The following is a 22,680-nucleotide window of genomic DNA, read 5'->3' as shown; positions in this document are numbered from 1 at the left end:
ATCATCAACCGAACAAACCTAGATCCGAAAGGAAGACCCTTCATACCGGAATTTTTTCTCCTCAGGTCATATATAGTAAGTCATTGTCAATCAAGCGCAAGGACCGTACTTCCGAGGCGACTTTGATCTAGAAATGACTTAACAACTGGCCCAGAGAATGCAGAAATTCAAGACTTACACCAAGGAGAGTTATGTTCTTGGAGAAATCTATTCTAAGATACTCTTTATCTAATATGTCTTTATGTCTATGAGAGCGAAGATCGCATACCGCTCTCCTTCACCTTTCCGTAGAACTTCATCTCCTCTGCAATAGCCCGCTCTCCAATAGGGTTGATCTTGGGGTACAAAGCCATCAGGTCTACCTCAGCAACATGGACTTCTGGCTCCTCCTTGGTTCCAATCATCATGATTTCCATGATGTTTCCGTTTCCGTACTCAGCCTCTTGAAGTACCTTCATGGACAAGTTGGCAACATCCTCAGCACTCAATGCAATGTCATCGGCCTTGAGTCTATCACGACAATACTCGGGTTCGAAGATAGGTGTCTTTAAAATCGGTAAGCATATGTTCATGGCAAGAGAGTGAGAGACTTACAAAGACAGCTCCAGGACAGATGGCAGAATTGCGGATTCCAAGGGCCATCTTCAATCCACCTAGCGACTTGACCATACTCACCAGTGCGGCCTTGCTTGCGAAATACAACGGAGTCTGCATGGAATGTACGTAACCGCCCATGCTAGCAACGAATAACAGGTTGCCCTGAATTTCGTTTTGTTTCCAGTAGTCAATAGCAATTTGAGCTAGTCTGATTGGAGCGACAGTGTTGATGGAGAAGATCTTGTACTGTCCAATCTTGGCATCCTCGGGGTCCTCAGCCAGGGGCGAGATACCGGGGGGGTTCCAGAAGGAGAGTCCCGGTGCCTCATAAACTCCAGCGCAATTAACCAGTATATCGATTCGACCGAATTTCTCGAGTGTAGTCTTCCATAGGGCTGAGATTTGGCTCCAATCGGAGACGTCGGTTTGGTGGAAGAAGACTGAGCCCTTACCGTCGGATGACTGGGAGAATTCGTCGACAGTAGCTTGGGCTTCAGGGCGAAGCTTGAGATCAGCAATGGCGACCGAACATCCTGCGCTGAGAAGCAGTCGAACAAGTGCGTGGCCGATACCTATGCTGATCAGTATATTGAGGCTCCTGAGGTCCAGATGAACTGACCGGAACCACCACCGGTAACAACTGCAAAACGATCCTTGACGGAATAAGACATTATGGGCGAAAATGATCAGATAGTGGAGACAATGACACGAGAAGAAACAAGAAAAGGAGGCTTCAATAAAAAGCAACCTGGCCTTGTACTCCCAGGTATTTATCTACATAACCAGGTCTTACGAGAACCTGGTCCTCCAGCTGAATAGAAGCGGTCAGTGCTTGTGGAGAATCGCCAACATTCACCAAATGTGTCCTTTGAATCCTTTGAATAAAGTTTAGTCCTTGTCAAAGCGTGCCGCTTTTGGCGGGGAAGCGGTTCAATTGGTGGTATAAATGGGTCAGACAAGGGTCTGGCGATCCTTGTGCTGTGCCGCGGGAAGAAACTGTCATACGATAAAAGGAAATTAGGGCAACTGTTTATTGGACTTGGCCTTGAACCGTTGAGATGAGAGATGCTAAAACGCCGCTAGACCCTATGTCAGGCTGAAAACAATTGCTAGTGACGGATGGGCTGACTTGAAACATTGGGAACAGACAGATGTCGTTGCTGATTCCAGCGAAATGGTTCCTGGCATACCGTGCGGTTTCTGCAAGGGCAAGGAAGATAAGAACACCTGGTCTGACGAGGGCAATAATCACACCACCCAGTAACACCTCTATAACCGAGCACCACTACATATCTACCTGCAGAGTACCCATTCGTAGTAGACCTAATACTATTGTAGAGCACTGACGGAGTATTTACGGTAGCGGCGGGTAAATGCAAAACAATGTCGGCTGGCACAAGGCACCTCACAGGGGTTTGTTTTACTGTTGGTTGGCTTGGATCCGAGTGGTCAGAAGCCTGCATTAGGCTTCAAGGCACTCCACAACCGAAATCAACAGAGTAACAGTACAGAGTACATACTCGACTATCATCTGGAAGCGAGTCAGTGGCCCAGACAATGCCAGGGTCCTGGAATGATCCTTCACTAGGAGATGGACTGCACACACACGCATTAAACCAACACACGCCTCAAATGATTTCTCACTTTTTAGAATTCCCGGTTTCGTTCGTACATACTGTCAGCCCTTTTTGACCATGGCTACCGACAGTTGGGAACCCGTCAAGCCTGAAGGCCTGGCGTTGGCGCTGTATGTCACGGCTGTTATTCTTTCGGTACTATGCACCATTGTCGTTGCGTTGAGGACGTACATTCGAACACGGAACAACTGCATCGGTCTAGATGACTACGTCATGTGTGCTGGCTGGGTGAGCAATCTCCATCTCTCGAGATGTCAGGAGACATCAGCACTAACTTAATCATAGGCGGCATACATAGCCCACAACATTCTCGTCAGCATTGGATGTCACAGGGGCATTGGTACAGTCCAAAGTACACTCGATAAGCTTCAGATACAAGAAGCGAACAAGGTCCGTCATCGAATCAGGGAAGCGACAGATTACGAAGAACTAACGGTCATAGTATGTAATTCTATGGCAGATGTCCTATGCATTTACGTTGGCTTTGGTCAAATCGAGTATCTGCATAACCGTTATTCGAATCGCAAACGAAAAGAAATACATCCGCGTACTACAAGCCCTTATCGTCATGTCCGTCGTCCTGAGCGCATTCGGTGTTCTCTTTATCGTAGTCCAATGCCGACCGTTCGAGGCACATTGGATCCCATCCAAGGGAAAGTGTTTCAGCAAAGTCATTCCTACTGTTTTGACGTACGCTGCATCAGTGTCCAACGTCATCACCGATTTTGCCGTTGCTGTCATTCCGATGTTGCTTGTCCGAAAGTTACAGATGCGACGCAAGTTGAAGCTATATGCTCAACTAATCATGGCTCTGGGCATGTTGTAAGTCACTACCGTACCTATCCTTTTCTGATGGTTACTAATAACTGTGTAGGGCATCAATTGCAAGTATCGTCCGTATCCCGTATTCGAATGCTTATATGCAAACCGAAAACTTCGTCCGTATGTTATTGTCAGCTTTTAACACACAAGAACAACAGCTAATAACAGGCCTGTAGATTCAGTGGGCAACATCATCCTCTGGACAGTCGTCGAGTGTGGAGTAGGCGTTTTCGCAGGTTCCCTCCCATCACTAAGAGCATTCTTCAAAAGCCTCGTCAAGGACAGGAGTACAAACGACCAAAGTGCATCTCACAACACGACGGACCTAATAACTATCGGCCGCATAAGGGGTAGGCCAAGTAGAACAGCAGAAATTGAGTTGGGAACGCAACAGCCTGAAAGTAACGATTCTGACGACGGTGCTCAACATGACGACGACAGCCAACGTCGAATTATCGTCAAAGTTACAAAGTCATTTCGGGTTGAGGAACGTCAAAGTGATGAAGAACAGTTATGTGAAAATAGAATAGGGAAAATGTAAAAATAGATCAACGTGTAATTATATAGAAAGCATTTAATACGGCTCGTCAATAGAGTGAGTGTCATCAGGTCAGGATAAATATTTTAGTCCCAGGGTAGAGCTATCTTATTCCTTCGCTTTCTTCCCTGTAAAGTCATAGTCTACCCACGTTCCAAGCATTGATCGAACGCGCTCATACAGTTCAGAACAACTCTCCACTGCCTGCGTATCCAGCTCAGTATAGTCCTGCAAGCTCTCAGATGCCTTTGTCGATTTGAGAATTGACTTGGCAGCAGCTACATTCTGTTCCAATTCTGGCAAAGTGCTGATTCCCGTTATCGTAGACACTTCAAACGAAGGAGTACAATTCTGCTTGGCCTTGACAATAGCATATTGCATCGCGAGGAACGAAAGAGTCTCCCCCTTCCCATTGTCATCTACCCACTGCGCGGCTTCAGCCGCAGCAGCCCTCAAGCCTTTAGGCGCAGGATGCCAGTCGCCAGTCAAACCCACGGGGATTCCACCAGTCCTGAGTAGTCCAACAGCCAAGGGGCTTGAGCAAAAGACTGAAGTTACACCAGCGTCGCGGAACCGTGCGAAACCTCGGGATTCTGCCTGTGTGTTTTGAAGAGTGAGCTGAGCCCATGTCTGGATAACATCCACAGGTCGCCCGTAACGCTGTTGTGCGAGGGTGGCTACTTCGGCTAGAACATCGATGTCGTAGCCTGAGATGCCCACACGCAAAACAATACCTGCTTGCTGAAACTCGAAGAGTACACCAACAGCAGTCACTGCCTCTTCTATGGAGACATATTCGACATCGTGACAAAAGACAACGTCCAGATACGAAGATTGGAAGCGCTCCATCGACCGCGCCACAGATTGTCGGATCCAGTCTGGTGAGTAGTCAAACTCATTTTCCTTGATGCGTCCAACTTTGGTCATGAGTTCATAGTCGGCTCGCTGGTATTTGGAAGTGATGCGTGGGTCAGACAGGGCGGCTCCCATGAGCTGCTCCGAGGGCTCATAGTATGGAGAAGTATCGATGGTGCGCACACCGAGATCGAAAGCGCGCAGGAGGATGTCTATAATTGGAAGGGATTCGGGTTTTGGGATGAGTTGGTAACTGAACCCTGCACCACCCATCACCAGCGGGGATGGTCGAGTGGATGACATGGTTCTGTCTTGACCTGGGTGCAAGTAGCGGTATTCGAGATGGTGAGACAAAAAAGCCGATCAGAATATGGTCTCAATTAAAACTTGTCCTTGGCAGCAACGAGGGAGGAAGTATGGAATAAAGAGAAAGACTGTGTAAGTAATCTCAATAAAGCCTCAGATTCTAGCCTAAGGTGTACCCAGGGTTGGAAACCTGGGGTATTCGGATAAAGGTTTTTGCTTTAGCTCAGCACTTGCGCCTGATTAGTCGATGCCGGAAACGTACGTCTTTGCCGCCTTAATTCCGATGCATCAGAATATGGGATTCTTTTCTTCTACAGTGGCAATTCTAGAACTACATATATTTAAGCCATAGGTGGTGGCTTATTGAATATCATCTTAAGTTTATCATGAGTCAACTCCCCTAAATCGCCATTCGCTGATAAATAAATACAGTAGCCACGGAATTGAAGGGATTGCAGTTTTTGAAACGGCTCGTATTATGAAGACATAATGAGTATTTTTTGGTTGGAGAGGTGATCCTTGTATTCTTCAATCATTTAACTTTGTGCTGCTCCTGGTCGTCGGCTTGGGTTCCATGGAAGATCAGGGTTTGCGGGTACAACAAAACTTTCCATATCAGTTAGTCTCAATTTCTTTCGCATTCGCATATATACGTACCTGTTCTGCCTGTTTGCTAAGCCCTCGTACATAAGATACCACGCTGTGAATGAAACTAACAAGCCAGTAACACCACCGCACTTGAGGAGCACGTCATTGGGCGCGCCCGACTCTTCAGTACAGAGATTAGCTAGGCCGAGTAACAACCAGGTGCAGTTAACAAGAAGGCAAAGTGTCAGAGAAAAGACATTCGACTTCATAGAGCACAAGGTTATTGCCACCGAAAAGATGAAGAATCCCTAAGGAATGTCAGTCTCGAGTGAGTCTTTGGGCAGCTGTTGGTAAACTTACCATGAGAAACAGTCCGTTGGCGTGGTTATAGTCGCCATCACTAGGGTAAGCATCCCTGACGTGGAAGCTAGGAATGAGGCTGATGGCATAGGAGATCCAAAAACAGCCATACGAACAGGCAATAGTTGCACTAACTGTGTTTCCATTGGCAATATCCCTGCAAATACCATCAGATTCCATCCAGCAAAATTATGTACCAAGCGGAAGTTAACTCACCACATGCCAGAGAGTAGTTGAGCAAGACCCCCGTAAACCAGAGCCGGTCCGATGACAATGTTGGGAATAGTGACACCACGAACATTGAGATTGACCAAGGCTGTTAAAAATGTCGCAAAGGCGAATCCAGACAGACCAAGGGGGCCAGCATCTCCAAACTTCTGGCGAAACTGCATATCAGCTTGTCGAGCTGCATCTTGTTTAGTTGTGGCTGAATAGCAGTGTGTCTTCGTCTCTGAACAGTCCTCTTGGCCAGTCCAGAGTGTCGCCTCTTTATCCCCACTGTCCTGGTCTTGTTGAGCTCGTACCGGCGACATTTTTCGTGGATTTTCCTCTAACGATAAAAGAATAATTCCTCAATACTATAAGTAGAGAAAGAGTAAAATATTACGTGAAAAGAAAATAATTAGAGTAGAAAGAAAGGGGATCTCAAGAAGCTTGTTTCTCTTTTTAGTGGATTCAGTGGATCTTCAACGTAAAAAAAATTCGCACCCTAGTCTTCGGACTCTAGGCCAATAATAGACAAAGGCCGATGCTCGTAAGTGTTCCCAATCAGCTCACTATTTGTGTTTCTGGGCTTAATCAGAGTGCCAAGTATATCGCCATCGCCAAGAGCATGCCTATATACAAGAGCCTCCACATAGAAATGGTCATGTTGTACCCGGTGTGGCGTTTACGGTACGTAATACAAGACAACGTTAATTTAGTGTGCATAATAGGCGTTGATAAGAAGTAAGGCCGACATGTAAAATAGGAAGAAGTTAAAATCGGTTTTCTAACTCAGTCACGGGAGGTAAGACTGAGTTTCTCTGTCGTCGGCGAATAGTTTAATTTAATTCCCCAGATTGAGCTTCCAACTATAGATTAGTTACCCATTCGTATCCAATAGCTTACCCATAGGAGCTAACTAGTTGGGGAAGGAAAAGCGCAGTAGGGTTAGTTATGCGACTGACTAGTGAAAGGACAGATCTGCAGGCCGCTAACTGCCGCCCAAGGCAATATTGATCTTTGTATAATAGTAATTAAATATGATTGGTGAAGAGGGGAAGAAAAGGCAGGATATATAGAAGGTAGGGTGCGATCGTAATATTAACCTCAGCTAAAAGGGAATACTGTGCTTGATCTATATCGCAAAAGCAGCAGAGTTCGTACCACTTCTATGCCGTGTCTAGCACATCAGTGCCTCCAGTTGACCCTGAATACAACTCACAAGGCACATTCTCTTGAATGGCCAAAGACAGATAGTTGAGTTTTTCCACACACGATCTGTAGCAATCGAGTCTAGTGCCGGCCGCAGCGTTTCTCAAATACACAAAGTCGTCACTTACCGCTACAGGAACTCTCTTGATGCCGCAAACGGCAATTCCAGGTGCAGGATTCTTGAGAATGTTGATATAAACTGGGACTGGTGCAGCAGTGGAAGTTTCAGTCGTGGTAATACTAGCTTCAGTCGTGGTAATACTAGCTTCAGTCGTGGTAGTGAAGGCCGCATCAGAAGTTGTGATAGTGTGCATCTGACTGTCGGTGGCAGTATACGTCTCGCTTCTGGTATCAACGGCTACCGTGTTATTGGTGGTAGCAGTAGATTCTGCTAGAGGTGTCTCAGTAGCGAATGATTCAGAAGCGGTGGTGTTGAGAGACATGGTGCTATCGACGGTCTCAGAGTTTGTCGTAACGGTTGACTATACCATTACAACGATTGCCTCCTTCTTAGTTCTTAGCCAGATACATCAGCCAACCAATAAGACCAATTCCCATAGCCATATTCTCAATTACCTTTGTCCTTGTACAATAATCCCCGACAGCAATCACCACAACTGCATCGCCAAGTTTAAAGATGCTCATAACACCCATCAATGTCAACACGGCTGTTAAATTGTCAACGTATTGGTAGGTAACCATAAAGAGACCCATAGAAATATCTCTAACTCCGAGCATGTACATGGGTGCGAAACTGGCCATTTCTTCGGAGGATCTCATATCTTTGATACCTCGGAGATTGAATTGCCCTTTTGGATCAATTAGAGCAACAGTGCCTTGGAACATTAAGACAAGTCCGAGGCCATAGATGTAAAAGTCGACGGCGTAACCCATTTTTGTGATAATCCGTTGGGTTGTAAATGGTCGTGGTGTATTTAGTAGATGCTCGTTATCGGGAATTAGGTATGGGATGATGGATGGATGAAAACATGACAGTCGCAGAAGAGGTGGAAAGATAGACATACTTAAAGACTGACCTGATGCAGACCGGTATTTTCATGTCCGTGCAATTCCCCGATTAACTGGCCGATCTAGCCGAGAAAGCCTCGGGCAATTGGGGCTGAGTTTCATGCACAGCCTTGTAGGATCAAATCGTCCCACTATCAAGAATTTATTTGTTGTGATTTGTTCAATTGAGCAGTTCTAACAAGATCATTGGGGCTGGTAGGTTGCTTTGCGGAACGTCGGCACGTCAGGTCACGTTTTAATTATTGTTCTTCATAACTGCCGGAACATGGAAGCCTTTCCACTAAAAAAATACCCTACAGTCCCCAATCCTAATACCCCACCCAGTATACTGGTTATCCGAAGCTTTATTTGTAGAGTTCCGGGTAAGCGTGTCATTGGGCTGGTATAGATATGCTTGCCTAACATCTTTGTAAACTGGGTGTTTATTTTCCCCAGGCGCGACGACCATAGTATTGATAGCTCAATATTTCTGTGAATACAAAAGGAAGAAGGAAAAAAACTCTCAAAGAACGACGAATGTCTCACACTTCCAAGCGCCCACATGTTGTGACGATATAATGTCTGAGTGGTAACAGTCAGTGGCTGTGCGTTCAAATTTGTCAATTGAGAGCGAAAAGGCTCTTGAGCTGAAAAGGCATGCGACTTCAGTACCCATATAGTGATTGTTTAACTGAACAGTGGAAAGGTGAACAAGGCATCGTACCCCATTGTTCTGCAGGCTACGTCTTAGAACAATTAAGTAATCTGTCATTGTGGAACATGGCGTTCGCAAGCTTTCAAGGGCAACCCCCTTCAAATAAGGAAGAAGACATGTCATCACGCGCGTTATTATCGTGATCTATTTTGCTTTTCTCGGGTTAAAAATGCCGCGAGTTCGTCCGTGAAACCGGTTCTCGCTGTGTCAATATTCTTTTCCTCTTCAACTGTTCTGATAACAAAAAGGTTGCATCGAAAGTGTAGATCCATCTCAAAGTTGAGCCCGACAGCACGGTTCACTGGCACCAACCGTCGGGTTGAGCCAATGACGAAATTGAAAAAAGTTGTCTGAGAAAATCACATTATGCAAGATTGATCGATCATGACTCACTTTATCGGGCAAGCAAGATGTTATTCCTTTTTTTGCTTTTTGTTGACATGGCCCTGCATAGCGTTGATTAAATCCTGTTTAGATGAAGGGCGCGAGGGAACAAGTAGCCCCTAGATCCAATTGATTAGTTTTACAACTAGTGGAATCCACAACTTTCCTCTCAAGTCATAAGATAACAGATTCCGTGTCTCCACGGAGAATGTGGCTCAACAGACCATGGTCAGTTGAGGGCTACTATGTATAGTGTCAATTCCACGTCATACGAACAATAAGAAACGATTTGAAAGCGGGCTCATCTCGCCCTTCTGTTGATCTTTAAATATTGAGGCCCGAAACTAACTCGATCAAGGTAAATATTTAATAGCTGAATGCTTTGTGCACACTTGGCAGACAGGGATGATCGATACGGGACCAAAAAGAAAAAGAAATTGTTCGCTGGTGGGTTGGCGTATGTGAGATGTCACATTGTTATAGCACGATGATCTACGCCCTGGATTATTTTGTTCCGGTATGATTTATATAAATCAGACTTTCTGCCATTACTACCTTGTCCCACATTCAGTCAATTATTCTTATTCCTCTTCTTCTTCTTAATAATAATCTAACAATGAGACTTTTCAGTTCTACTGTCATCCTGGCGTCTTGCCTTTCAACAGCTTCCGCAGCTGTGTCCACGGTCAAAACCATCAACGTGGATGTTGCAATCATTGGCGGCGGTGCATCTGGTATCCACGCAGCCATCAACCTCAAAGATGCTGGTGCAAAGGTTGCCGTGATTGAGAAACAAGACAAGATCGGAGGCCATGCCGAGACATACATCAACCCCAAGACAAAGGCGGCTGCCAACATTGGTGTTGTCATCTTTGAGAACAGCGAGACTGTCCAAAAGTACTTTGACCGCCTGGGTGTTGAATCTATCATCAGCAGTCCTCTCGTCTCTGATAAAGAGACCAAACAATACGACTTTTCTCGCGGCATCGCCATTCCCCCTCCAGACGAAGCCACTGCCGCTGCAAAGGCAAAGGCTGTAGCTTCTGCAATACAATCCTACAGCCAAAACGTCTTGACAAAGTACCCTTGGATCGATCAAGGCTATACTTTCGTTCCCAACCCTGTGCCCAAGGAGCTCCTTCAGCCATTCTCTCAGTTTGCTCAACAGAACAACTTCACTGATCTCCTTTCCCTCATCTCTCAGTTCGGTTGGTACCCTGGCAACATTACCACTATTCCCGCTCTCTACGGGATCAAGAAATTTGGCCCTGGTTTGTTGCAGAGTGTCACCAAAGGATTCATTGTTCCAAAGTCTGGCAACTCTCGAACTGTCTATGAAGCTGCGGCTCTTGAGCTCACTAAGGAAATCTACCTCAACTCAGACGTCAAGAGTGTCAAGAGGAACAAAGATGGTGTTGTTGTCACTGTCAAACAGCATGGGAAGCGCATTACCTTCAAGGCACGCAAGCTTCTTGTTGCTATCCCCCAGACTCTCAAGAATGTCGGCTCTTTCGATCTTGCTCCACACGAAAAGACCTTATTCTCAAAGTTCTCTGCCTATGGCTACGTTGCAGGCGTTGCCAATATCGCCGGTGTCGATGTCAACCTCCAAAACGTCGGCGCTTTCACACCTGCCAACACACCTATCATCCCTGGAAGCAACGGCTACAACATCCCTCCCGGCTTTTCAGAGCAGTTTCTCCTCGGTGTAGCCTTTGACAATGCCGACTACAGTCTCGCGGATGCCAAGGCTGTCATTCGAAGGGAACTCACGAATCTTGCTCGTGCAGGCGCTGTCCCGGCTGATGCAGCAAAGAGGGTCACATTCCCTGCACTCGCCAACCATGCTCCTTTCGAACTTCATGTTTCTTCCAAGGAAATTGGCGATGGTTTCTTTAAGAATCTTCTGGAGCTTGAAGGATCTCGCAACACTTATTGGACTGGTGCTGCGTTCACTGGTCATAGCAGCGGATTGATCTGGAGTTGGAATGATAATGTTATTCTGCCTGCTATGAAGAAGGACCTGGGACTTTGTCGTGGCATTTGTTAATTCTCACTTGGACACATCCTCTTCCTTGCGAAACGCCTGAAAGCTTGTTTTGTCGGATTAGCTACATGTAATGACTTGTTCTATTTTCTGTCTTCATCTCATTTCCTGCGTATAAGATTTTACTTGCTTCAATGCTATATCAATGCTTTTCTCTCATCCTATATAGACTGAATACAAACAGAGTCGCCTCCAATTTGGATTAATCTGCCTCTCACTTCGGACCATTAACACCACGTAATTCGTCTCATGATTACACTACTATTGTGATTACGGAGTACATTCTAGGACTGGTAGTAGATTTATTCGATTCCACAACTACCTTCCTATTTCTTGTCGCAGTGATATCTGGGCTCAACCTCCAGCCACCTTGCACCTCTCACCACCCCATGTCTGAACAGCGTTAAACCACCTCGAAACGTGCAAAAAGATATTCGAAGCGCTGCTTCAGAGATTTTGCCCGATGTCGCTTGAATGGCAACGGAGAATTTTACCACTAAACCAATTACGCGGTTATTTGATGAAGATCTGTCTCTGTATTGAATGTCAAGTATCCCATTGTGTCTAGATCTGCCTCCGAGCTGTTGACTCGAGGATTCAACAAGTTCTTGGTGAGAATACATGGCGAGCAACCGTCTTGTGGCGGGGAACTTGTTGCAGCCCACTGTACAGAGTCTCACGGTCGCTTGACCCAATGTACAAGCGCCTACGACAACAAACATCTTCAGCAACTGTCACTTGCAAATGATTACATGTCCACAGCGTCTATTGATTTGATAGTATCTACCCTTCTCCAATCATGCGTACACCATTTCTCCAGATCTTCATTCCCTGGTCTGAGTGTTAAGCCCACTGTTATCTGAAATCTCTCCCCTCCCTTCATCCTAGCGCACCCACTTGGAAGGCCCATCGAGTTTCCTATTGGGGATTAGCTTATGACAACTCACACGTCATTCGGGAGTTGATACTCATTTTGTCAAGTCTAGCCGGACGTCTCGGTATATGTATGTTTTGTCGGGACATAACTTCGATGTTGCCTTTCCTGACGTTGTGATACCTTCGAACTAAGCAAACATGGACAAAATCACTTTATGGTCACTTATCTTGGGCATTGTCCTTGCCGTGTCTGCTTCATTATTGCTGCGGGGCCAAACGGCACGAGAGACTGGATTGGAAGTCACTCAGGTAGGAGGTTTCTTGTGATATGAGACTTGAACTGACATCTCCGAAAGCTCTATGTATATCCAGTCAAGAGTATTAGAGGGTGCGCTTTAAATAAAGCGCATCTTGGCCCTTTCGGTTTCGAGGGTGACAGGACTTTTTGTCTCCAAAAAGTCCTCCGAAATGGTGACTCGGATATCAAGTACGAGACGTTGCTCATCGGGTATGAACTCAAGCTTGCGCTTTTCCAAGCCTCGGTCGATTACGACAAAAGCCAAGTCACCGTCAAATGGAACTCGGACAAGAATGAAGACAGAATTCATTTTCCTCTGAAACCTTCTCTTGAGGGTCGCCCAATCATTGAAGCCAGTCTACATGCCAGCAATACCAAGGCTTATGATATGGGAGACAATTTGTCTGGATGGTTCTCAGATCGTGTTGGTCATGAAGTCCGATTAGTCTATATCGGCGATGGATCGAGAGCTGTTCATGGATCGTTGGCTCCTCATAGCTCTGAAGCTTTGCAAAAGGCTTCGTTCACTCAGCGTGTCACTAACAACATCCCGTTCCTGGCACATGAACCGGAAAGGCTTACTTTCAGCGACCTTGCTCACTATCTCGTCGTCACAGAAGAGTCCAACAGTGAGTTATCATCGCGTCTGAAGGAAGGCTACTCGATGGACATCACCAAATTCCGACCCAACATCGTTCTTCGCGGCGCTTCTGGGCCATTTGCCGAGGACTATTGGGGAGGCCTGTCATTCTCTGGTGGGGTACGAATGGCTTTGACAGCGAACTGCTTCCGATGTCAAAGTATCACCGTGGACTACGAGACGGGAAAGACAGCAACTGATGAACGAGGTATGGTGTGGAAGAAACTGAACAAGGACCGAAGAGTGGATAAGGGCGCGAAATACAGTCCTGTCTTTGGCCGTTATGGATTCTGTTACGGTGATGATGCGAATAAATCGCTGTCGATTGGGGAACGGGTTGATGTCACCAAGGTCAACAAGCAGCGAACGACGTTTGGTGAGTTTAACGAGTCCATGACAATAAGAGGTGTGCTAACCGTACAGACTGGCCACATCTTAGCACATTCGGCGTTTCACAGAAGAAATGAACCTCTACTGGTATCTTTCTGGAAAGGTAGGTCTTACTGTGGTTCGTGTCGCGTTCCTGCGCGTCATAGCGCGTTGGTATGGAAAAGTCCGCGTTTTTCGCTGTCTGGCTACCCTATTGTTGTAATGGTAGAATCATTTCTTGAATCAAGACTTCAACAAGTGCATTGTGTATCTTCTAGGTTATCTCAAGAGGTAAAGATTCAATTTAAAACTTACCTCAATGTTATTTCATATGCTGTTAAACTATGAAATGGAATAAATCTCGCTCTGGGGATTGATGGCTTTTTGTTCGACATCTTAGTGGAAGCTCTGCATTTCTTAGGTGATTTGTGCTGATGTACAGCACATTGCAGATCAAGAGTCAGCAATCGCATTCGGAGTCTGAAATTATCTGATTAACTTTAATACCGGCACTGGACTATTGGCATTTTACAATAGAGCTATCTATTTCTCGGGTGACAGAAGATGTTGGGTTGAACGTGAGGTCTGCGAAGGAATCGAAGTCAGTAAACATAGTATCAAATTACCTGACAAACTCTCATCCAATAACATTGCCTTAATGGCTCAGTGGTAGAGCGTGTCACTAGTAATGACAAGGTCCACGGTTCGATCCCGTGTTGAGGCAAATCAAGTTGTTCTCTTTTTGTAATTTTGAGTATCTTTTTAAACGTTGATCAATTTTGAACTATGCCTAGTCATTAAATTACCGTCTTCCCATCGTGGATTGGCCTTCTTCGCGCCTCCAAAGTGAATAACATTATTACAAATAAAACCCCGTCATTACCATTACTGCCGATACCCACCGCTAGTATCCTTCCAATCAAGCCTTCAATGCACCATCAACAAGATCCCAAGTATGGTCATTGACTTTTTGAACCTGCTCCTCATTCCATGCTTCCTTCTCAATCACGACGCCCTTCTCGTTGATGAACTCCCAATGTCTCCCAGCCTTTTCACCAGAAGCCGCCGCATTCTCAATCCCCTGGACCATGTGCTCTGCGCATTTCTCAGGCGACACGCCCAAAAGGGACGCAGCAGCTGAAGCCGGGCCACGCAGATACCAAGGAAGTGATGAAGCGATGTTGGTGTTGACAACACCGGGAGTGGCGTGAATAAAGTGTCGCTTGGTACCTGCAGCCTTTTGCTCAGTGCCATAACGTTGAATCATGGCGTCTGTCATTGACAGACAATGAGCAGCAGCACTCGACATGCTAAACGTGGTCTTGAGATCCAGATCTTCCCAGTTGAGCTTGTCGGGACCTCCACGAACGCTGTCCAAGACGATCAAAACCTTGGCATCTTCTGTGAGAGCTGGCATGAGCTCTCTGATAAGTAATTGCCGTCCATAGTAGTGAAGTGCCATTTTGCGATCAATGCCCTCAGGCGTCTCGGTTCTTCCTGCGGTGGTGAGAATGCCTTGGGTGAGGACAAGAGTACCGAAACGATCCTGCGACGCTTTGAGCTCATCTGTGTAATTTTTGATGGCGCGCATTGATGATGCATCTAGCGCTCGGAATTGCATGTTGGAATGAGGAATGTTCTTTGGCTCATTGCGGCCGCTGATGATGACTGTTGATGAGGGGGTATTGGCAGCGATGCGACAGGCGATGGCGTAACCAATACCGCCTGTACCGCCGACGACTAGAGATTTTGAGGCCATATTTTGATGTTATGAATTGTTTGATGCGATAGAATTGAATTGCGGGTGGTTGGGTTGAGACTCGTCTCTTTATTCAATTGAAGCTCTTGCCAGTCGGCGTTAGAAATTCGGACTTTATTGCGCTGCACTAACTCCGGAAATTCCTATTCCGCTCCGCCCGCCACTGAAATGTAGTGCAACTCCGCCAGTTGTGGTGTAACGCACAGTGAGTGGCTTGGTGGCTGCTTTACAGGGATGTCGTTAGTCTGGTGAGCACCTTGCATCAAGAGGAACAATTACAAGACACGAATGGTTACTTGCATGAGTTTACGAGCGGGGTTGAACACTCTCAAGTGACCAGAAATGGGGTATATCAGTTATCTGCGAAATATTATCTGAGTATATCAAGAAACAAATATGATCTTCTTATCGCCGATGTGGTTCAAGCACCTAGCCCAGTTCCTGGTGCATCACTCTCTTTCATCGGGATAGGCGTCTTCAACCAACCCTTCTTATCAGCTTCTAGAATCCCCTTCAACCAAGCATTCGCCATCTTCTCATACCCAGCGTCATTTGGATGTTTTGAGTCAGCAAGATCAGCCTTCTCGATGTCAATCGGCACCTCCAGAATCTTTTTGCCGGCCTTTTGTCGTGCCGCAATGAGAGCTCGAAGTTTCGGGTTGAATTTATCTGTCTTGGCCTGCATTGTCGCATCGTTGGCCCAAATGATGGGGGCCAGTAGGATAGTAACATCTGGCGCGACTTTAAAGATACCGTCGACAATATCAGCCATGATATCAGCTCCAATGTCAAGGTCGATTCCTCGGTCCATGTTGTTGGTGCCGGCATGAATGAGGACAACGTTGGGTCGAGCCTTGATAGGGACTTGCCAGTAACCGTTGATGTCGGATATAAGCTTGCCGCTGTGTCCTTCATGGTGTGCATCAACCATGTTGCCGTTCTTCAATGTTCCCACCATATTGACTTTGACGCCTTTAGCAAGAATCTTTTGTCGCAACGGTAGACGATACCCGACTATGCCCGATGAGCCTGTTCCCTTGGTGATGGAATCGCCCAAAGGTAATACTCGAATGTTGGGAAGTGCAGTGGCTGGTGAGAATGTGATTGCCATGAGCACCACCACCATGGCGAAAAATCTCCGAAGGGTAGACAACATGACGAATCAGCGTAAGAGTAATAAAGTGCATACATAGGCTATCGAAACAAATAACCAACTACAGAAAGTGGCGGAGGTCAGTCATCACCTTAAATAGCCTCGCCAAGAAACACTCCTCCAGAAACACTTGACATCATCTTAGAAGCCTTGATAAGACGGGAAATGCAGGTCGGTCAGTAGTCTATGTAGGTAAGATCTCGTGGTGTTGGCTCATTGGATTTGTGAATCCAACGTTACCGTAAACAAGTTGGTGACCACCGCAAAGCGTAGGTCGGGTATGCAACCAACACAATCACCTCTGCTCGTATAGACAAGGGTATCATATTCGCAGGTGCATGAGTTAGCCCGCTATCTACTCGTAGCTTATGGGGAGCAGGGGTAAGAAGTTGAGAAATCTGACTACGCATGTTGCATGACGTAAACACTCATCCCGTGGGTAATACTAGGTCGACATGACGGGCCATGTATTACTAGCAATGCAGCAATGTGTTGTCAAACAAAAGCAAAACTTGGGTCAACGGTGGATTGGTCTAAGAATTGATCGTCCATCGCGTATCTTATGCTCGAAGATCATGGTAGTCTAGATCATTCTTGCCAAGTCCACTTCCCCTCATTCTAACATGGATCCTGCAACTGTGCCTCATGCATGATAAGCAACCTGCCTTTCTATCGTCGCCAGGCTTATTGTTAGAGAACCCAGGCGTAAGACGAACAATGCTTTGGCGAGGCTTACCCTGACCTGATATAATAAATCCAGATTCATCTCCCATGAACTAACAGAGACTGTCGCAGGTACAGAACGGGTATCTGGTAGTAATGTTTATTGTGATCAAACAAATATCGAGATGTTTGACTCGTGCATGTCGATCGAAGAATGTGTCAACTTCGGGAATGCGGAAGCATACACATAGCTTAAAGGGTCCGCAGCTAGAGTCTCTCCGAAGGGTGTGACTGATCCGTAGCTAGTCCATGGCTTGTCAGGGCGGTCGAGAGTGCCCCTGCTTGGACTATAGTCGCGGATGACTATCATTGAAACGACGCCCGTTGTGTCTCCATTTCTTCCATTGCAGAACGGAATAGATATCTTGACTGCTCATCGTTCTGTACGTCGAGTTACCCACGTCCATCCACCGTATTTTCCGGATGATGCAAAAACTCCTTCCATCACAAACTTGTAAAGTCAAAAAGCCCCAACTCCTTATTCTTTGCCAGTATTCGGTGTCGAAACTTCGGGACCATTGCCTGAAGATGTTTCTGGCAAGCTAAGACAATTGTCGCGAAATTGTCCTCTTGGGTCTGGGGACGCGAGGTTATGGTAGCATTGATGGTTGCCGGGACGCCAAAGAAGCCCCGGGTTGGCTTCTGCCTCTCCTTCTTCTTCTCCTCTTGTTCTTCTCTATCTGCTCCCTAGCACCGACGCCGACTCCTGGCAAAGGGCAAGGAGTTGGGACTCTCTGAGATTCCCAAATATCCTCCTCCTCACATCTCTTGCGTTTCTATTGCCAGGTGACAGGAAGATCAGCCGAAGGCTAGACGTCGTCCCGAAGGGACGCAGTTGCCGTTATGAGGGATATCATTCCTCACTTCTGGCTTCCATAGGGTATATAACAAACGAAAAGAAAAGGAAAAGAAAAGGACAACGAGTGTGATTCACAGTCTTTTGTTGTATATACGTGGCGTGTTACAAGCGAGCGGCTATATGAGGCCAGTATTAACATCGTATAGATGGTTGATTAGTTGGTTTGGAGCATAGTCACTACCAGAAAAAGCTGGATGAGAACACAATACAGAACGATGAAGGCGATGTAAACGACGTAGCTGTTAGGGATGATACCATTTCCCATATAGATATCAGATTTTGCACACAAACAGACGCCAAATCATTACCATTTGCTATCATAATTAATGGGGCATGATAGCCAACATGGTTCTCGGCAGCTGACAACGGTGGGGTTATGATAAAGTCACAGAAGAGGAATAAAATCTCAGAGGCGGGCTTGGACTCGAAGATTTGTTCCAAGGCAATAATGTGATATTGTTGTGACATGTTGCGGAATTTGCATGTCAACAAGAGCTGGCACTTACGAGGAACATTGCGAAGGTGTTGCATGAGATTAGAGGGTTCCGCAGAAAACTAACAAGACCGGGTAGTCGGCAAGCTCAAAGAGGTCTCACAACCAATCAACTGATTAGAGTTTAATGAAGAGATAAAATCGACAAAAACGGTATGCTTCATCCGATATCGTATGTTATGCGGGAATATCGGGTAGGGATATCGACAGGCATGCTGCTTATCAAGAGTTGTCAGGCATAATTTCTAAATATATCACCTTAAAAGTCGGTGTTAATGTTCTAGAAAAAGACTTTCACCTGTCAAGTTGCGTTTGTCGGTAATTGCGTATCATTCTCTAGATCTATCGAACCACTCCTCAGGTAAGAATGGAACCGGATTCTTAATAGTGACCGAGCACTCCATTTTGTTCAACGGCATCACTTTTAAGTACGATCCACTTCGGGTAAAATATAACCTTAAAATCTCCGCTATAGTCAGTATCACCTGAGATTTCTTAGTCTCCGCAGATTGTGATGCTAGCTTAGTGGTGAGTTGAGGCTCAGACAATGCAATGCGTCAATTATTTACATTGACAATTGTTCCTCGTCAGCTAATTGAGAGGTGAAAGTAAAACTGTATTCTTGGCAGACTGCCCTCTTCCCGTTCGGCAGACCCTTCTGGGCTAGCTCATGTTTAGTGAGTGTTTAGCATCTTCAGTGAGGAAGGGATCTGCAACGCGGGCTGGTCCTATCCGTGCCGGATCAACTGACTAAAATTAGTGTAATAGTGGGGTGATTCTTCAGTCCTTGATTCATGCTATAGACCCTGATATCGAGGGATTTAAATCCACAAAGGTTAACCTTGAAATGGGCGAAGCCGTAACTCTCTTTAATGGAGTAAAGAAACTTTACAAGGGACTGAGTACGTATACACGACTGCTCAAGATTAATGAACATGGTCAATCCAACAGCGTGGTCTTCACAATGTGATAAAGGTTTGATACCTAGTCTGTGCATTGGCCCTGGTACTGGTAGAATTAATCACCGCATTGCGTGCGACGATCCCGGGGAGCAACGGGTTCGTGCCCAGCTGATGACATTTGACCCCTGCTCCAGAACTTGGCCTGTAAATGCAACTGAAGAAGACGGCCAACACTCGCTAGAACGGCTAGTTCAGTATCCAGTTACCACCAGGCACGACTGCCTTGGCGGTTTCCAGTGCTAGCTTGTTATCATCGCTACCGTTTCCACCGAAGTTGTAGACCCGCTGGGAACCAACACATAACCGTTGGTCCAAAATATGTCGGGGTGCAAGCTGTTGTCGACAAAAATTCATGATGAGAAATGATGTACAACTCAGTATGAGAACCATCACACCAAATCACACATGCCAAGGCGAAATGATTGACTTTTTCCGATCGTCCGAACTCGAGATCTACAGATTATCAATTCTGAGCAAACTCTCAGCCCTGTTCAAGATCAATGAGCTGGATGGTTGTAGGCATTGCATTGGCCATTGATCCCTGCCCTGACCCCAAAACTCCGCGACATTCATTATCTGCCTGTCGTAACAGACATGGATTCTACCTGACTCATGAACCCTCCCAACACACGCGCAACCCATTTATGCGAAGCACGGGAGTAATGCCCGGCATTGCCGATCCATACCACGTTCCAGTGAGACTTTGAGAGTTTCTGTAACCTTTGCGGTACTACTGTATACGCTTGGGCTGCAAGGAAGATGCTTGACACCTCTTTGACAAGCTACTGTTCATTTAGATCGAGTACATAAGAACAAATGCCGCCACTTCTGTTTGTTATAACCCACACACTCTTTTAGGTCACTCACTCTCTTTAACACATTCATTCATTTTCATCGAGAACCTTGCCCACAATGCGCTGCACTTCAGCCTTGTCTTTGGCTATCAGCCTTTCATCGTGCGTCACCGCTGCTGCCGAGAGTCCCTTCATTAGCACCCTTCTCGATCCAGTACAACATATCGTCCAGTCCGCATATGCTGGCGATGGTCTCAAGGTTGGAAAGCTCGGTGAATTGGGAGGAATCCCAGGAGTCGACGCTACCTATGACTACGTTGTCGTAGGAGGAGGTACTGCAGGAAACACCATCGGTTATCGATTGGCCAAGGCCGGTTTCAGTGTCGCCATTGTCGAGGCTGGAGGCTTTCTCGAGATTGCCAAGCCTATCCTTGCTACAACACCTGGTGGAGTAACGGCTGGCAGTGGTTCCAGTCTTCTGGACTCTAACCCCTTGAGGGATTGGAAATTTACTACTACACCACAGACATCTGCCGATGACCGTGAGATCCATTATGCTCGCGGTAAAGTCCTGGGTGGCTCATCGCAGCTCAACTTCTTGGTCTACCACCGTCCCACCAACGGTACCATGGCCAAGTGGGCTGAGGAAGTCGGCGATGACAGCTACCAGTAAGTCAACCCTCAATTACCTGAAAAGACATCATTAACAGACGTAGATGGGACCAGATGATGCCTCACTTCCAGAAAACCGCCACATTTACTCCTCCCGACAACGACAAGCGTGGCGCATCTATCGAAACAGACTACGATGCATCCGCATTCTCATCTGAGGGAGGTCCCATCCAAATCAGCTACGCCAACTACGTTCCTTCTTGGGCTGCACTTGTAGCAAAGGGTCTCAACTCACTTGGACTCAAGAGCATCGATGGCTTTAGCAGTGGAAGCCTGCTCGGATACTCTTACACAACCACCGCCGTTCGACCCAAGACGGTTACCCGAAGTGCATCTGATGACTTTGTCAAGGCTGCTCGGGATGAGAAGCTCGAGACTCTCAAGGTCTACACTCAAAGTCTGGCCAAGAAGGTGCTGTTTGACAGCGACAAGAAGGCAACTGGTGTCGAGGTCTCTTCTATCGGTATGGACTACACTCTCAAGGCCCGCAAGGAAGTCATTGTCAGCGGTGGAACCTTCCAGTCACCTCAAATCTTGATGGTATCTGGTGTTGGACCCAAGGAGCATCTGGAGGCATTCGATATCCCTGTCGTTGCAGACCTTCCTGGTGTCGGCCAGAACCTCTGGGATCACATTCTCTTTGGACCGTCATTCGAGGTCCAGGGTCTTGAGGATACTCTCAGCGTGGCTATCAACGACCCTGCTGTCTTCCAGGGTGCTCTCGACGCCTACGTCCAGCAACAAGCCGGTCCCTTGACATCCAACCAAGTCGAGCTTTTGGGCTGGGAGAAGGTCCCCGAGAAGTACCGATCCAAGTTCTCCAACACCACTCTCAAGGATCTTGAAGCCTTCCCTGAAGACTGGCCTGAGGTTGAGTTCATTCCCCTCAACGTCTACTCCGAAGATTGGCAATTCCCCATTCTTCAACAACCCGCCGATGGCAAGAAGTACACCAGCATCAACGGTGCTCTTGTCGCTCCTCTCTCTCGTGGTAACATCACTCTCCAGTCCAACTCGACTTCCGACGCACCTCTCATCAACCCCAACTTCCTCGGAGACAAGGGTGATCAAGAGGTCGCCATCGCTCTGTTCCGTCGTCTTCGCGAGGTCGCCAAGTCTGGTCCCTTGAAGGACACCGTTCTCAAGGAAGTCTACCCTGGTGAGGAGCACGAGTCTGACGAGCAGATTCTTGCTGTTCTTCGTGATACTCTCATGACTGTTTGGCATGCCGCTTGCACATGCAAGATGGGCAAGAAGGAAGACAAGATGGCTGTTCTTGATTCCAAGGCCCGAGTTTATGGTGTCCAGGGCCTTCGTGTTGTTGACGCTTCTTCGTTCCCTGTGCTTATCCCTGGTCATCCTATGGGTACTATCTATGGGTTGGCTGAGAAGATTGCGCATGAGATTATTACAGAGCAGGAAAGCGAGGGTGCTGGATACGAGGTCGACATTGAAGCCTAAAACTGGTCTATCTGTTCCAATTCCATTATAGAAATTAGCGTGCTTGTTTTAATAAAAGTTTCTGTTCAACGACATATTCACTCTGGTTAGAGGGCCTCTGAACTTGTGCATGCTGTCGAACGGCAGTGGATGAGATACTCACTAGGTATAGCTAACTTGTCTATTTATATGATCTTTACCACCTGATATTCAACTCCCTGAAACCATATACTCATATCACCGCAATCGATGTCTGCATGGGGATGTACTGTTCCAGCACGCTCACAGACCCCAGAGCCTTTATCCTCGATAGCCTTGATGATTATAACAGCTGTTTTCCCAAGAAGTAAAGCAAAGTGTTTGCCATCT

General features: G+C 46.6%; 11 protein-coding genes across 11 annotated transcripts; 4 read left to right on the top strand and 7 right to left on the bottom strand.

The window, feature by feature from the left end:
- Window positions 1-245: 245 nt before the first annotated feature.
- Window positions 246-1,268, bottom strand: FSST1_012636 (uncharacterized protein; the record flags this gene model as incomplete). Its single annotated transcript, XM_083235878.1, has 3 exons — window positions 246-545; window positions 595-1,169; window positions 1,217-1,268. 3 exons carry the CDS (start codon window positions 1,266-1,268, stop codon window positions 246-248), a joined length of 927 nt encoding a protein of 308 aa, XP_083082332.1.
- Window positions 1,269-2,291: 1,023 nt separating this feature from the next.
- FSST1_012635 (uncharacterized protein) lies at window positions 2,292-3,597 on the top strand (the record flags this gene model as incomplete). The annotated part of the gene is made up of 5 exons (XM_083235877.1): window positions 2,292-2,462; window positions 2,520-2,624; window positions 2,695-3,056; window positions 3,109-3,176; window positions 3,233-3,597. 5 exons carry the CDS (start codon window positions 2,292-2,294, stop codon window positions 3,595-3,597), a joined length of 1,071 nt encoding a protein of 356 aa, XP_083082331.1.
- A 105-nt stretch (window positions 3,598-3,702) lies between these two features.
- On the bottom strand, window positions 3,703-4,752 carry FSST1_012634 (Aldo/keto reductase family-domain-containing protein; the record flags this gene model as incomplete). The annotated part of the gene is made up of 1 exon (XM_083235876.1): window positions 3,703-4,752. One exon carries the CDS (start codon window positions 4,750-4,752, stop codon window positions 3,703-3,705), a length of 1,050 nt encoding a protein of 349 aa, XP_083082330.1.
- A 539-nt stretch (window positions 4,753-5,291) lies between these two features.
- On the bottom strand, window positions 5,292-6,236 carry FSST1_012633 (GPR1/FUN34/yaaH family-domain-containing protein; the record flags this gene model as incomplete). Its single annotated transcript, XM_083235875.1, has 4 exons — window positions 5,292-5,361; window positions 5,413-5,651; window positions 5,704-5,860; window positions 5,920-6,236. 4 exons carry the CDS (start codon window positions 6,234-6,236, stop codon window positions 5,292-5,294), a joined length of 783 nt encoding a protein of 260 aa, XP_083082329.1.
- Window positions 6,237-7,076: 840 nt separating this feature from the next.
- On the bottom strand, window positions 7,077-7,562 carry FSST1_012632 (uncharacterized protein; the record flags this gene model as incomplete). The annotated part of the gene is made up of 1 exon (XM_083235874.1): window positions 7,077-7,562. The coding sequence occupies one exon, from the start codon at window positions 7,560-7,562 to the stop codon at window positions 7,077-7,079; it is 486 nt and encodes a 161-aa protein (XP_083082328.1).
- A 67-nt stretch (window positions 7,563-7,629) lies between these two features.
- Window positions 7,630-8,013, bottom strand: FSST1_012631 (DUF4267 domain-containing protein; the record flags this gene model as incomplete). Its single annotated transcript, XM_083235873.1, has 1 exon — window positions 7,630-8,013. One exon carries the CDS (start codon window positions 8,011-8,013, stop codon window positions 7,630-7,632), a length of 384 nt encoding a protein of 127 aa, XP_083082327.1.
- A 1,829-nt stretch (window positions 8,014-9,842) lies between these two features.
- FSST1_012630 (uncharacterized protein) lies at window positions 9,843-11,276 on the top strand (the record flags this gene model as incomplete). The annotated part of the gene is made up of 1 exon (XM_083235872.1): window positions 9,843-11,276. One exon carries the CDS (start codon window positions 9,843-9,845, stop codon window positions 11,274-11,276), a length of 1,434 nt encoding a protein of 477 aa, XP_083082326.1.
- Window positions 11,277-12,347: 1,071 nt separating this feature from the next.
- Window positions 12,348-13,554, top strand: FSST1_012629 (uncharacterized protein; the record flags this gene model as incomplete). Its single annotated transcript, XM_083235871.1, has 3 exons — window positions 12,348-12,458; window positions 12,506-13,463; window positions 13,511-13,554. The coding sequence occupies 3 exons, from the start codon at window positions 12,348-12,350 to the stop codon at window positions 13,552-13,554; spliced, it is 1,113 nt and encodes a 370-aa protein (XP_083082325.1).
- Window positions 13,555-14,375: 821 nt separating this feature from the next.
- Window positions 14,376-15,215, bottom strand: FSST1_012628 (uncharacterized protein; the record flags this gene model as incomplete). The annotated part of the gene is made up of 1 exon (XM_083235870.1): window positions 14,376-15,215. One exon carries the CDS (start codon window positions 15,213-15,215, stop codon window positions 14,376-14,378), a length of 840 nt encoding a protein of 279 aa, XP_083082324.1.
- Window positions 15,216-15,636: 421 nt separating this feature from the next.
- FSST1_012627 (SGNH hydrolase-type esterase domain-containing protein) lies at window positions 15,637-16,371 on the bottom strand (the record flags this gene model as incomplete). The annotated part of the gene is made up of 1 exon (XM_083235868.1): window positions 15,637-16,371. One exon carries the CDS (start codon window positions 16,369-16,371, stop codon window positions 15,637-15,639), a length of 735 nt encoding a protein of 244 aa, XP_083082323.1.
- Window positions 16,372-20,317: 3,946 nt separating this feature from the next.
- Window positions 20,318-22,332, top strand: FSST1_012626 (GMC family oxidoreductase; the record flags this gene model as incomplete). The annotated part of the gene is made up of 2 exons (XM_083235867.1): window positions 20,318-20,868; window positions 20,916-22,332. The coding sequence occupies 2 exons, from the start codon at window positions 20,318-20,320 to the stop codon at window positions 22,330-22,332; spliced, it is 1,968 nt and encodes a 655-aa protein (XP_083082322.1).
- Between the last annotated feature and the right edge of the window lie 348 nt (window positions 22,333-22,680).

This window comes from Fusarium sambucinum, chromosome III (assembly GCF_050947815.1).
Source record: "Fusarium sambucinum isolate potato_lamoka chromosome III, whole genome shotgun sequence".
Lineage (NCBI taxonomy): Eukaryota > Fungi > Ascomycota > Sordariomycetes > Hypocreales > Nectriaceae > Fusarium > Fusarium sambucinum.
This window is presented reverse-complemented; position numbering and strand designations above follow the sequence as displayed.